Source organism: Glycine soja, chromosome 1 (genome assembly GCF_004193775.1).
Source record: "Glycine soja cultivar W05 chromosome 1, ASM419377v2, whole genome shotgun sequence".
Taxonomy (NCBI): Eukaryota; Viridiplantae; Streptophyta; class Magnoliopsida; order Fabales; family Fabaceae; genus Glycine; species Glycine soja.
The window spans coordinates 2,384,591-2,399,393 of NC_041002.1; the positions used below are offsets into that span (position 1 = coordinate 2,384,591).

The following is a 14,803-nucleotide window of genomic DNA, read 5'->3' on the forward strand; positions in this document are numbered from 1 at the left end:
TGTCAAGTTTTAAAATACAAATTCAAGCTGTTAAAAAATAAAAATTAATTTATGAAAATTAAAAACTATTACAAATTATCAATTTATTATACTAGAGATTAAAAGAGCAATATGTCAAAATTCAAGAACAAAAAAAAATTTAAGTTTTGGGACTAAAAAAAGATACACATCCCAAATTCAAAGATTAAAACAATAATTAAACCTTGTTTAAATCTTGTTTTAATAATAAAGATTAATTTTTATATTTATTTTAAGATTTATTGAAACTAGTTTGGTAAGAAAATGAATTGATTTTCTGAATTAAATAATAATACTGATTCATTTTGAATTTGTATTTTAAAACTGTCACAAAATACTAAAAAAAATCACCACAAAATGCTAAAAATTGACATAAAAGTATTAATATATTATGTTAGGAATTAAAGAAATAATTTGTCAAAATCCAGGAACTAAAAAAATATTTTTAAATTTTAGAGACTAAAATAATCACACCCTAAATTTAAAGATTAAAATAGTAATTAAGCTTATGATAAATCATTATCAGTTTTAGATTCCATAAAAAATAAATAAAAATGTTCACCATCGATACCAAAGAAATAATTTGATCATTTGTTAAAATTATTCACACATACACACACACAAGAAATGCCTGTTAGATGGTACAATATGAATTATTTTGATGTAATTAACTTGGTTATGGTCCAGTCCTCATGAGATTTTGGATCAGTTTCGCCATTGTCTTGTACATGAATGAAAAATTTCAAGCACGCCACATCTCAAACAGCTCCTTATGGGAAGATTTTAAAGCTTCCATATCATTTGCTAGTACTTAACGAATCAGAAGAAAGCATTCAACTTCATCAGCTTGACAGAGAAGACCATAAGAAAGACATTTTATTGAAGATCATTGATTCCTGGACCAGAGAAAATATTACTTAGCTTCAGACCTTTCCTTTTTGTAGTATACATAGCAGGCATATACGACCATGAAACTCAATTGGCATAATGCGCGCGTTGATGAGAAAGTGAACCAAATTACCATTAATTTGACATCTTGAACTGTTGAAGCATATAAATTAAATAGCAAGGTAGAAAACAATATTAGTATAGTACTGAAGGCAACCAGTGTGAGACAATCTTAAATCTGTTTTATTTTTTTAATTTTAATCTTAAATAAGTTCCTAACTACAACGAAAACAAATAATGAAATCTACTGTTTATTCAGATTTTTCAGTAGGTCTAATTCTTGAGTACCCAAATCCAGTAAAGAAGAGGAAGATTGCTTTTTAGATTTCAAGCCAAAAGACTGAGCTTAGGTGAACCGTGAACCAGAGTTCTCTAACATTGAACTAAGACCACAATATCTCAATTAGGCTCAACAATTATCTTTTCTCTCCAATTTTAAGGAACAATGATACTTCACGACAAGAACAAAAAATATTAACCGAATAAAAGTTTAAGAATGACGGGTCAGTTTTTTATTTAGAAACTAAAAATGAAATTTGAAAATAAATTAGAGACCAAAAACATTTAATCATATATTTTAATTACTAAAAGAAATATAATCCCTTATTATTTTAATATGGATTTATGATTATATTAATGTTAGTTTACAAATTAATCACAACTAGATAATTAAATTTTATTTTATATTTTTAATTAATCATCAAATTAAAATAATAAACAAACATAGTTGACAAGTTAAAAATTAATTTAATTTGAATTTGATATCTATACTAATAAATATAATATCTATCTATATCTATTATAACGACAATTACTAATTTACTCCCAACTACTTTTTTTATTACTACCTATCCAGTAAAAAAAAAAAAGCAAAAATAAAATAAAATAAAAAATATTACCACTCTCAAAATGTAAACAACATTGGTTATCTCATTATCACATGAACCTCATTTGTCTCTAGTATAATAATAAAAAGAATATTCTATATATTTAGTGTTCACATTTCATTAGATATTTTGCTTTTAAACTTTTAAGTTTTTCTTCTAATCTACAATAACTTTCCACTATTTTTATAATAACTTTCCACTGTTTCTATATTATTATTATTTTATTCTGTCACTTTTTTATTTACTATATTTAACTTCTATTTTTCATTATTATTTAAAAAATTTAGAAAGATATTTCTTCTCCTTGTTATATATATAAATTGAATCACATGAAATCATGTTATTTTTACATTTATTTTAAATTTTGCCTAAACATTTAACCATGTCAAACCAAAAACCTACTCCAAAATACAAAGTTTTAAGGAGAATTGATATAAAGTATCAAAACTCTATGTCTTCATTCTGGTCTATACTAAAGACATGTTTGGAGAGGACCAAGGGAGCTCGAGTTTGCTCATTCTTAACACATTAATTTATGCACTATTTGGTGAACATATTATTTGTATAAATACTTATAAGAATAAATAATTAATATTTTTAAACTTAAAATAAACTTATTCATTTTAACATTTAGAAAGATTTTTATTCGTCTCTAAAAGCTGAAATACATACATAATTTTAATTTATGAAAAGAATTTAGTTCATTATATTTCATTTATTTTCCTATAAATACTAATAAAAAAAATGTCTAAAGCCTAAAATACTTTTACTCGTGTAAGGCAGAGATGCAAGGATTACACTAGCTAAAAAAGTCCAATTAAAAACATAACTCGAATTGCTTTCTTTTTAAAAAACAATTAATTCTGAATGACATTAGAGTACCCCATAACATAAGTCCTTACTATTTACTAATATTTATACTACCTATACACACCACGGGGACATACTAGAGACATAATCATTAATGAAATTTAGACCATAATCTTGTGCACTTTTGCTTGAGTTAATTTTATCTCCTCACACACTTTCTCATCAGCCGGAGTATGGTAGCCTGCAAGTAATTAATCAAAACTTAAATTAAGTAAAGATAAATAAACATAATAAGGTAGCCTGCGAGAGTAATCCAGCAAAACAGATTTTTGTCGCTAGCAATTTCAGAGTTCACAAACAGAAAGTTTTCAACCCATTTTGCCAAGACTTTAAAATTCACTGTAAGTATAAAATAATTGTATACATTAATGACAAATCATATTAAAAATAACTTTTATGATATTTATTATAAAAATCTAAAAAAAATCATACATAACAATTTTTTATAGGTTGACAATATAAATATCAGTATACATATACTATTGCTTCTTTTACAAAAATGATTTTTTTTTTCTGATTGCTAACAAAACATACACTATTTTTTGGTAAACACAACATACACTGTATTATTATCTTTAGTGCACTGCACTGATATGCCAGAATGTACAATAAATTCGACTATAGGTTGACAATATAAATATCAGTATACATATACTATTGTTTCTCTTTTACAAAAATGATTTTTTTTTTCTGATTGCTAACAAAACATACACTATTTTTTGGTAAACAAAACATACACTATATTATTATCTTTAGTGCACTGCACTGATATGCCAGAATGTAGAATAAATTCGACTATAGTTTATTTTGTGGTAAAGTGAATGAAGACTCACCCCAATTTGAGCGAAGTATCTGAGCTTTCATAGTCTTGGGGGAGTCCAGTGGAATTGCAAACGTACGTGACAGACTCCGAAGACTGACCTTCATCCATAACAAAGTTCTCAGATTCGGCACCACCATGCCTTTGACCATTAATTATCCCCGCCACCTTTGGTACAACACATAGATATATATATTATACAGCTTAATTTTATATTATATGCTTTCATAATTGCATAATAGATAAGTCAGATTCAGGGATAAGTTTGCTTAAGAAAAAAAAAATGCACACACCCAAATAAAATTAGAGAGAAAAATAAAAAGAATATCATACGTGACGTTTGAGTCGCTCGTTCTCTTCCATCAATAGCATCCCCTGCATTCAATTGGAGTTTGTTAGTTTATTTATAGGAAAGAAAATAAAACTTAATAAGACATGGAGATAATAATCATGATTAATTGACAATCTAATGATTTCATGAATTACTACCAATGTTTTTGTATTTCATAAAATACGAGATCGGTGTTTCAAGTCATATCCAGGAATCCAGGACCAATGCAAGAATATTTAGTACTCATATGTATCATCATTAATTGGTGGATTTTCAAATAATGGCAACAGAATGTCTAGTTTCTAACCTTTCTTTGGAGATCAGCGATCTCACTCATAATCTTCTCTCCCTGAAAAGCAAAATGATTTCATAATATAGAGTCATCATGAGGCAAAATATTATGCTATGGTGAGCACTACATAAAATACAACTATATTATAAGACCTTCTTTTCTATTATACGGCCCAATCCAGTTTCAAGTGACATCTCCAATTGTTGCAATTCTTCTATGTTTAAGCCTTGAAGATCCTCTCCTCTCAGCTGCCTGTATTATTTTCATTGTTATAACTTTGCATTTCAACAAACAAAACTATATCAGTTATAATTATACCTTAGTTGATGGCTCTTTTCGGCAACTTCCTTGCTCAATCTGGAGCAGTTGCTGTTTTCAACTAGCTGCAGTAAAACATTTAAGAAATTAAGGATTGCCATTAAATTTTCACTTCTTATTTTGAACGCATATTGCAAAATGAAGAATAGTAACTTCATTTAATTTACAAAAGCCAGGTCACACCTTTATTATTAGTTTTTATACTAGAAAAAGTATAACTTTAGTTTTTGATAAATTTGTCTTAATATTTTTTTTAGATTTGTTGTACAATTATTAAATTTATTGATTAATAAAAATTTATTTTACAGGTATTTTAATAGTAATTCAATACAGAATATTATTTTCGGATGTACCATAAAACAATCCAATAGTACCGAATCCAACCTGCAACTCGAGAGATGGTTGCTCCATCCTTGCTAGATTCTTTGAGTGCAAATGATGCCTTTCAAGTATTTCCTTCATGCTTCATAAGACAATATCAAAGTCACATTATGGAGAAAACCCACAAGAAAAAAAATAAAAGTACATACAATATACTATATATATATATATATATTGTAGTTAATAAAACAACATCAAGTATATATAGGGTAGGAGAATTTTGATTTCGCTCATGTCTTGGACTTCATTGAAGTTTGCTCATGTCTATCAATTTCAGATTGTAGATAGGTTATATACCCATACATGTTGCATTTGCTGATTAAAGAAAAACTTTAATGCTTTTAATATGTCCCACTTAGTTTACCCAACTTAACTGCCCAAAGGTATTCTACAAATTAAAGATGTGAAACACTTGATTTCAACAAAAATATGATTAAAGTGGGGGGTTAGTAGGAACACACATGAGCGAAACCAAAATTAAAAATTAATCAAATCATCAAATATGAAGGAGGCTAGACATCATGATGTATTCACTCCAACACATATATGCAGTTTAATTTGTGAATCCTGATTTTGTGAACTACGGGGGAAAAGGTAAAGAAAAGATGAGCTGTATTGACCAAATATAGGACGCTCTGAGAATTTCCAAAGGATAAAAGTTTTCTTTTCACGTCCCTACCCTACCCAACTATTATGGGTTGCTAATATTCCCATATATGTAGACCTCAAAATCTAAACGGCCGTGTGACATTGTACAAGAACAAACCAATTATTGTTTGACTATTTTTTTTTTTAGAAAAAGAAGCTGAGGCAAATATATTTTTTGAAAAATAAAAATAACAAGCTTAATTATTATAAAAAGAAAAGTAAATAGTTTTTTTGGAGAAAAAAATAACTGAAGGAACTTAAAAAATAGCTTGACTTATCTCCCTCCCTGATCCCACTCTTTAATTCTTTTCTTTTTGTCTCTCCATTCTCTCCTCCCATTTCCTCTTTCTCAGGACATCACTAATATTTATAAGTTAAAATGAAATTTAAAAAAATTGTCAAACAATTTTTATTTTATTTTTAAAAACTCTTTTTGAAGTTTAAATTTTAAAATAGCTTTTGTACCACCCACACTATGGCTCAATCGGATCATTCCACAACCGATTGAAATACACTCAACAACGGAGTGACCCCCCCTCCATAACACTTATAGATCACTAGTGTAAAATTAACAAGGGCATCTTCATACATCTTGACTGAGGGGCTCTCTTGGAGTTTGAAATAAGCATCCCTGGAAGACTTGTAATTAAGAACAACTTTTAAGCAGAAAAAAAAAATAAAAAACAAACATGGTCTTAATATATCTAACCAATTAATTTAACATCAAGCGACATTATAAATAACTTTTCATCTATTCTTCCCATTTTCCACAAGCTCTAACTATCTTTAAGGCATTTATACAATGTTACTCACTTAAGCAATTTACTTTGGGTTTTCAAGTGAGTCCAAAGTTATAATATGGAATGTATAATAGTTGCTGTATGTTCTCTCAAACGATCCAAGTAACATTGATTAAGGTTCCTCACCGAAACATTTTTTTTTTCTTTTCAGATTGCCTAAAAACGTAAATAAACAAATCCAGTTACTTGAAGCCAAACACAGTTACACCTTTTGAAAGCAAGAAGCCTCTCTAGATCATGAATGAAGATAATTAAAGTGTCAAAATGGCTAAATGAAATGAATATAATAAATGTCATAAACCAGGGTTGATGGTGACAGGTACTACCTCATCAAGTTTCCATGGCACTTATGGCTTCGTTCTTTCATGGTTACCACTTACCAGTTACAACCTGGATTGTTAATGGTGGTGAATTCATTCTCATAAAGGTTAACCCCTTTTGACCACAAATATATATGACGATAGAAAACCGAGGGGGAGAAGGAATACTGTATAACATACTTAGCTTTTATACTTCGCTGCTTTTTGTCTATCCAAAGAGAAAAACAACACAAGAAATAGATAGAACTGACTCTATATATACATGTGCTATTAAATTTATATAGCTTGATATATATAGTTAACAAAATTTTGCATAGAACTGAAAATGTTTAGATTATTTTGTACATTGCAATTTATGTTGGGGTTATATAACAGATTTATACTAGTTTTCTGATCGGAGATAGGGCTAGGTCTGTCCAAACTAAATAATTCTTCTTTATAAGATTGATCTAGTGACTTATTTTATCTCCTTCACAATTATGACGTTTGATTCTGTGCCTTTTTCAGACTGATTGTGGGCCGGATTATATAGGATAACTGATTTTTCTTTACTATGATCTGAACACCAATAAAACTCAAACCAACTGTAATGTATCAAACAAATTGGTGCATCAAATAAGCAACATAGCATCAACTCATCATGTACACAATCCTATACATGTTCTATATGTTCATGTTTTAGACATTGTCATCAACTCATCATTTTCTTTCTTCATCTACCCACGCGAAACTCGCAAACACTAAATGAAGCTATAAAACTACTAGAACAAGGAAGCAAAGGATAAATTCCAAACAGAAAACAGAAACAGACAACAAAAGTGGCGAGTTGGTAACCGTGCTTGAAGCCAAACGCACACAAATGTCTTGGAAGCAATTATATAACAACATTACTACCATGAAAGCATGAAACATCTCAGAAGTCAGATCAGAACTCTCATTAACTCAGTTTTCAAAACAATGTCGTGTTCTTTTTTCTTCTTTTTTTATTTTTTATTGACCGGATAAAAATAAAAACGCCTTATTTAATATTTAATAAAAGATAAAAATTAAAGCTCACTATCCGTACCAACAGAACCAACTTGAGCATATACCACCATGCTTAGTACGCAACCAATGACTTCATGTAGCTAAGCTGTCTTAATAATTCTCATTATGCAAACCATAAAGACATAGATCTTATCATAACCCCCAAAAAATAAAATCCAAAAATAAAACCACTGAAACCCCATCAACCCTTTTGAGAAATAGATACCGAGAAAAGAAAGAGAAGTTACAGAAAAATACCTCGAGCTTGAGTACTCAAAGAGTTTCCCAGTGGAAGAGAAGATTATGAGGGCAACATCAGCATCACACAGAACCGAAAGCTCCTCAGCTTTCTTGAAGAGCCCTCTGCGACGCTTGGAGAACGTGACCTGCCTCGCGGTGGCGTTGTCGATCTTCTTAATCTGAATCTTCTCCCTCGCCATGAGCACTACCCTTTCACCTTAATCTATCCTCATTTGGATAAACAGGAAAAACAGAAAAAGAAAGTAAACAGCTTTAGCCTCTTTAATTAGTGGGGCAAGTGATTATATCTTATATCTGATATGCAGAACGAACCAGCATACAATCGAAGAAACCCACCTAAAAAAAAACCAAAGGAAGGCTGAGTCGTTGACTATTTATGGAAGTTCTTATGAAAAGCAAAAAGCAAAGGGTGGTGTTTTTGTTTAGTGTGAGAGGGACATGTGGTGCATATATAGCAGAAAAATTTAATATGCAGGTGTTTAACTAAATTTAGCTTTTGTGAAATCAAAGCTTCGCTTGCAGATCATGGGAGAAGGTGTATGAGGGAAATTTTTTAATTTTTTTTTTGAGTGATGTTGGGGATAGAAGAGATGGAGTTGGTGGTGGGGTGTAGTTAAAACTTGAAAGGGAGAGTTTTAGTAGCGGAGCAAGGAATTTATCGCTGAATGTACTTGTGGATTTTACTTTCCTTATCGGGGGGAAGGCGTACGTTGATATTAGGAATTTTGGTTTTGGTGCTGTTTGGTTTGGCTTGTTTAGATGGTTCCAGCTTTGGGGTTGAAAGCCACAAACCAATGAAGGGAAGAGAGAGAAGGAGAGCGTGTGGAAGTGTGGAAAAGGTATACCCTTTTATGGCGAAACACTGTTTTGGCACATCTCCCAAAGGTGTTACTTCTAAATTAATCAATAATGGAATGAGTTGAGCATTCTTTTTAAGATACTTTTCTTTTGCTATTAAATAGTTTTTTTTAATATAGAAATACATTATAAAAAGGGTCTTACAAATATACTAGTGTTAAATAGATTTTTTTATAAAAGGGATAAACAAAAACAATACTATATAGGAAGTAAAACTTGTGTTATTACAATATAACACGCCAATTTTATTTAATAACGAAATTGTGTTGTGAAAATATATAAATATTTATTAGTGTTGGGTAGACTAATTTATTCACCTAAGGAGAATCAAAATTTGAAGTTTATTTTTGGTTTCTCTTATAAAAATATATAATATAAAATTATATATATATATATATATATATATAATAAGTATAATATTATGGTTAAGGTGGGTTAACGAAGTTTTACTTAATTACTTAAATAAATCCAACCAACGACCAAAAAGTTAAAAATTATAATATTATTTTTTTATTACACTTTTTTTTACTCATGAGACTTATTTTTTATGTGATTTTTATTATATATATAAATTTTTGATTTTAATATCAATCCAATTTCATAATTTTTATGTAAGTGATAAAATATAATAAAACAAGTTTCACTCTCGAATTAAAAAAAATAAATTAAATTATGTCTCAAAATTAAAATGATCATTATTTGGGAAGGTTAATTTTGACTCACATTAAAAATAAAAGAAAATAAATTAAATTTTTTAAAAGATAGAAGAACTAAATATAATTAAAAAATCATAAAAGAACTAAAAGTATATTTTAGACTAAAAATTAATGAAACAATTTGATCTAACAAAAATACTTTAAGGGACGAACTAAAAACAAATAGATAATAGACCAAAAATTATTTTACCCAAAATATAAGATTGTTTTTAAATAAATTATATGAAACCATTTTAGATGAATGTATATTTAATTATTAAGCTATATAATTATTTGTTTTTATAAATAAATAGGAAGAAAGAAAAAAGTTATTTATATAAAATTAATATTTTAATTTCTACAAATGTAAGAACAAATATTATTTGAGTGAAATTTGCCATTTGTTCCTAAAATTATGAGCATTATCATAATAGTCTATAACTTTTTAAAAAATATCAAATAAAAATTCCCAATATTATATCTTGATAATCAAGTTAATTAGTCCTTGTCATTAGTCAAACCCTAACTTTATTACTAAAGATGTAAAAATGTAATGTAACACCATAATTGCTATTTTGGCAGTAATCTATCATGCCACCTGGAGGCACAATAAAGGACACATCATTAGGGACTCAAATGTCAAAAATTGGGTCCAAAATGACAATGAATTAAATGATAAGTAAAAGATGAATAATTAATGATCCCCTTTTAAGCCTTGATTACTTAACTCATGGCCTTTAAGGACACATCAATCATTATTTTACAAGTCATTTCCTAAGCTTTTTTTTTGTTGTTGTGCAAAGTGAAAGGTGAGTTGAATTCGTTATGTATTTTATTGTATGATTTTTTGTGTGTTTTTCCTATTGAGGTGTGATTTTCACCGGCACAGGTTTTCATTTCCTGATGAAACGGGATTTGTGGTTTTGTTTGATAATTGATGTTTGTGGAGATTGAAAAAGTAGATGAAATGTCATGTTATTATGGTGAAGTAGAGATGAAATGTGGATGCTACAATGAGACCCTTATTAGGTCTTGTGGGTGTTGTTATATCACGCTTATGGTGTTCTTGTGTTTTTATTTTTTTTAACACATTTGTTTATTATTTTGGCAATGTGCCATATTGTGTGAAGAATCATACCTGCGTTGAACCTTGAAGGTAGGTTTGTCAAAAAGGACAGTGGCAAGTTAGAGTATACAGATAATGAGATTGATGTGTGACAAAGGACATGAATACAATAACCTCCCTTTGTCTTTTCTCTATATTTTGATAGATTTAAATCATAACCATTCTACCATTATAGCAAAATCATAACTTAGTACCGTCAAATCTTGAATTCCACTTCCAAACATGACACTTATGGCTTTTTTTTTGTTTCTTGCTTGGGTCAATGGATATTCATTAAAAAATATAGGAGTGTGTGAAAATATGAAGAAAAATAGAAGAGATTCGAAAATGTGAAAAATGAAAGTATATATTTAATATTGACAAAAAGTGACAAGTAAGAAAGATAAAGTTAGCATTAAGAGACCCTCCAATTTTTATTTCCATCCCTCATGATATTTTCCTTAATTCACTGTCATCTTGGTCCTAATTTTTGTCATTTAATTAGGCCTTAATGATGTGTCCTTTGCTGTGCATCTTGGTGGCATCACACATGTTGTCAAAGTTGCAGAACATTCGACTAATGACCGGAACTAATTAAACTAACAGCATTCAAATTTAAGAATTTATATATTTATTTTTAATTTTAAGGACTATTATGACAACACTTTACAATTTCAAAAACAAATTGATAGTTTATTCAATATTATTTTATATACTACTATTTAATTATATAATTTAAATAAATTAAATTAACATAAAATATATAATTTTAATGAAATTTAAAATAACATTGTAACTATAACAACAATATAATAAAAATAATAATAATTTTTAGAACTTGAACTAAAACAATTTAAATTTAAATTTAAAAATAATAAAAATAATAAATTTAATTTAACATTTAAAAAGTATTATATTTAAAATAAAATAATTTAATTTATATTTGAACATAATAGGAATAATGATTTAAATTTAATAATATTATAAAATCATAAAAACTAATATTTTTTTCATTAATTGCGTGTGAAAATTAATATTTAACGAGAGAAAATGAAAATACAAAAAAGTGAGTTGATTGAAAGGACGTGATCAGAAGTAAAAATGTCACTTTTCAAAATGAATATTTAATTTATAATATTAGAGTGTATGAAATTATTTTAGTTTTCTGCAACTTAAAAAAGAAAAAACAGAATTGATAAAAGCTTTATTTTGGTGAGTATATTAATTTAAATAACTTTTTTTGGATTGATGAAACAGGCAGAGAATCGTGAGGCCCAAGGCTCAGGCAAATCATTCATCATAATATATTACTTTTTAACGGAAAAAATGGCTTTCCGTACATGAAAATACTATTAGCATAATGGAATAGCAACAGGGTTAGGGGCCATCTTGGGTCACACGATGAATGACAAGTGACTCCACGATATTCTATTCTATCGTCATCTGCACTTCATGCCATTGATTTGGCAGATCGATCCTTATTTTCCATTAGGTCTTAAACTATTTTTTAATTAGATCTTAGACTTGTATTTACTTTTTAATAACTTTTAATCATTTTTTTAATAATTGGATCCTTCCATCTATTGTCAACACATAAAATTAATTGTCTCAGTTATGCGTATTTGTAACAAATTGATAATGTTGGCTGTGAAGTCTTGATAGACTTGTGAAAAAATTATTGGATTGAATAGATTTCTATAAGTGATAATATAGAATGAAGAACCCACTTGAGAATACCGATGGGTTCGTAACATGCAAACTTGAGAATATCAGCCTAAAAAGATAATAATATTGACCTAATTAAAAATGTAAGAATGTTTAATGCAGGCCTACAAAGATGTTAGTATTGAATTCAATAACTAATTAGGTATTTATGCAAGGACTGAATTAAAAGAAAGAAAAAAACAATAGTTCAGAAACTTAATTAATTAAAAATTATCAAATATTCAAACACCTACGGAATAATAATAATAATTACTATTATTATTATTATAACTTAGTTTGATAAACTAATAAATGGACACTGTATGTTTACTGTACTACTAGAACTACAAAAGCACTATTACTAGTTACCGGGAGATCTAGCATGTGATTAAAGGAGGAAAGTACACAAGCAGAGCGTGTCTTTACAGATGCAGTTTTTGATGTGCCTACACACATTTATTATATATATATATATATATATATATATATATATATATATATATATATATTAGGAGATATGAGAGATTAAATTAAAATAAAAAGTCTAAATTTAATTATTAATATTAAATATATGTGTATTTAATATTGATTCTGTCACAATCATTTAATATTAGTAATTAAAATTATATTACATTAATCTGAATTATTTATTTTAATTTAAAAATTATTATTTAATTTTTTCACATCTTACAATAAAACATTCATCTCACTTAATATGTTCTTATATATAAAGAGATTTATTTATTTTAATAATTATTTTTTTAGAGTTAATTTTTATTTATTTTCTTAAAATTTAGTAATTAATTATCAGATTCAAAAATCGAATGGTGATAAAAATAAAAAATATCTTTAAAAATTTATTGGAATAAGTGGATTCTCTTGCGTGTGTGTATATATTATCTTACTTTTTAACATTTCATTTGAGTTATTGAGTTTGTATATATAAAACATGTCTTTTTAGTTTACGCTTTGAATTTCTCCTAGAGTCCTAATCTACATTGTACCAAAAATCACTGTATCTGATACTGGCACTGGCCTATGGATAAGTAATGAAGTTATTATAGGTCAAATGACATGTTTTTCTTCTGAGTTAAAAAAAAAACTATTTTTTGTTTTACTGAGACTGATACGATGCATCTTATAATTCTGCTAGATCAGAGGTGAACAATGGATTGTATATCGTTTAATGATTTAGTTCTCTGTGTAATAGTAGGTTGCTTCTGCAGAGTGAAAGGTGTCAGAGCACCAGTACTTGACCTAATGCCCTCCTTTGCTATATTCACTCATAACTCATTCTAATGTCCTCCTTTGAATTATGAAACCGTCTTTCGAGAAAATGTTTGGTTTTTTGGTTTGGCCATTTGGGGTCTTTAAAATTTTGAAAAATAAAATTAGTTTGGTGATATATTTAGTTATCTTTAAAAATATATATATTTTTTAAAATTATTTCCGAAAACTCAATTTTGTAAAAATATGATTTAGATTGTTTTGACAAAAGCTGTATTTGAATTTCTGGTAGCTCCTTCCATTTGTGTCCAATATTTATTTCCAGAAAGTACTATCTTTCTTACTTTTGTCTTGTATTTCGTGTTCTAAGTCACGAGAGATCTAAATATATAATAACTCAATTAGTAAACTTAAGGTTTGACTCAAACTTAAATTTACAAATTTTAATTTAAACATACACTGCAATACTGAATGGTTGGAGGGAGTTTTTTTTTTTTGAAGGCTCTTCTTGGACGGAGATTTGCCTTTTTTTACTACTAATTCTAAGTTCTGACTTTGAAAATATTTTGAATATAATTATAATACAATAACAATAATGTAAAGAATGTATATGTATGTATATATTAAATTATTTAATTATAAATTATCAAGTATAATAAAATTATTAATTTTTTGGTCATTATTTTAAAAGTGGGTGATTTCTAATTAGCTGAAAGGATAAAAATCTTTACTTGCTTAGAAATTAAATTCCAATATTTTTAAAGTAGTAAGCATGATAAAAAAAAGTAGAAGAAAATTAAAGTAGGAAGTTATTATAAAACTTTATTATATAAATACCATTAATCGTTTACGATATTCCTTATGCCTCACTGATTATGACGAGAAGAAAACTGAAAGTAGAGAAAAAAAAGTAATATATAATAATGTGTATGTGTTTTAACAATAAATAAATAAATTACACAAACTCATCAGTCATTGTAAAAAGTATGATTTACATAACTTAATTTGAAAAAAATGAAATATATTAGAGATAATTTACATAATCTAAATTATTTTTATTTTAAAACTATAGAAAAAATAAAATTTTGTAGTACTTAATGCAATAAATTATTTGTATATTGATCCAACCAGCTAAATAGCGAATCAAAATGAGTATTTTCAATTAATTAATTCTTTAAAGGCCAAAATGTTGAAAAACTATGAAAGAAGAAACTTATTATATAAGCTTATATTTTGGTGGTAAAATGATGCCACATAATATTAGACATAGATGTATGTACAATAAACTAGTTAT

General features: G+C 27.6%; 1 protein-coding gene across 3 annotated transcripts; it reads right to left on the reverse strand.

The window, feature by feature from the left end:
- Positions 1 to 2,661: 2,661 nt before the first annotated feature.
- On the reverse strand, positions 2,662 to 8,759 carry LOC114409326 (MADS-box protein SVP). Of its 3 annotated transcripts, none has more exons than XM_028372763.1 (9): positions 8,257 to 8,759; positions 7,918 to 8,122; positions 4,869 to 4,947; positions 4,485 to 4,549; positions 4,319 to 4,418; positions 4,182 to 4,223; positions 3,877 to 3,918; positions 3,557 to 3,639; positions 2,662 to 2,904 (listed from the first exon to the last, which is right to left on the reverse strand). In XM_028372763.1, the coding sequence occupies exons 2-9, from the start codon at positions 8,097 to 8,099 to the stop codon at positions 2,886 to 2,888; spliced, it is 612 nt and encodes a 203-aa protein (XP_028228564.1). In that variant the 5' UTR covers positions 8,100 to 8,122; positions 8,257 to 8,759; the 3' UTR covers positions 2,662 to 2,885. The 3 variants fall into 3 exon arrangements, with proteins under 3 accessions (XP_028228564.1, XP_028228555.1, XP_028228546.1); XM_028372754.1 differs by having other exon boundaries at positions 2,663 to 2,904; positions 3,557 to 3,711; positions 7,918 to 8,125; positions 8,259 to 8,758; XM_028372745.1 differs by having other exon boundaries at positions 2,663 to 2,904; positions 3,557 to 3,711; positions 8,257 to 8,757.
- Between the last annotated feature and the right edge of the window lie 6,044 nt (positions 8,760 to 14,803).

What these genes read in the sequence shown, in the direction of transcription:
- LOC114409326 (XM_028372754.1), bottom strand. Translation starts at nt 8,099, where the DNA reads ATGGCGAGGGAGAAGATTCAGATTAAGAAGATCGACAACGCCACCGCG. An exon ending in GCCGTATAATAGAAAAGAAG is followed by an intron (nt 4,224 to 4,318) that starts GTCTTATAATAT and finishes TTTGCTTTTCAG; the next exon opens with GGAGAGAAGATTATGAGTGA. An exon ending in TCGCTGATCTCCAAAGAAAG is followed by an intron (nt 3,919 to 4,181) that starts GTTAGAAACTAG and finishes AATTGAATGCAG; the next exon opens with GGGATGCTATTGATGGAAGA.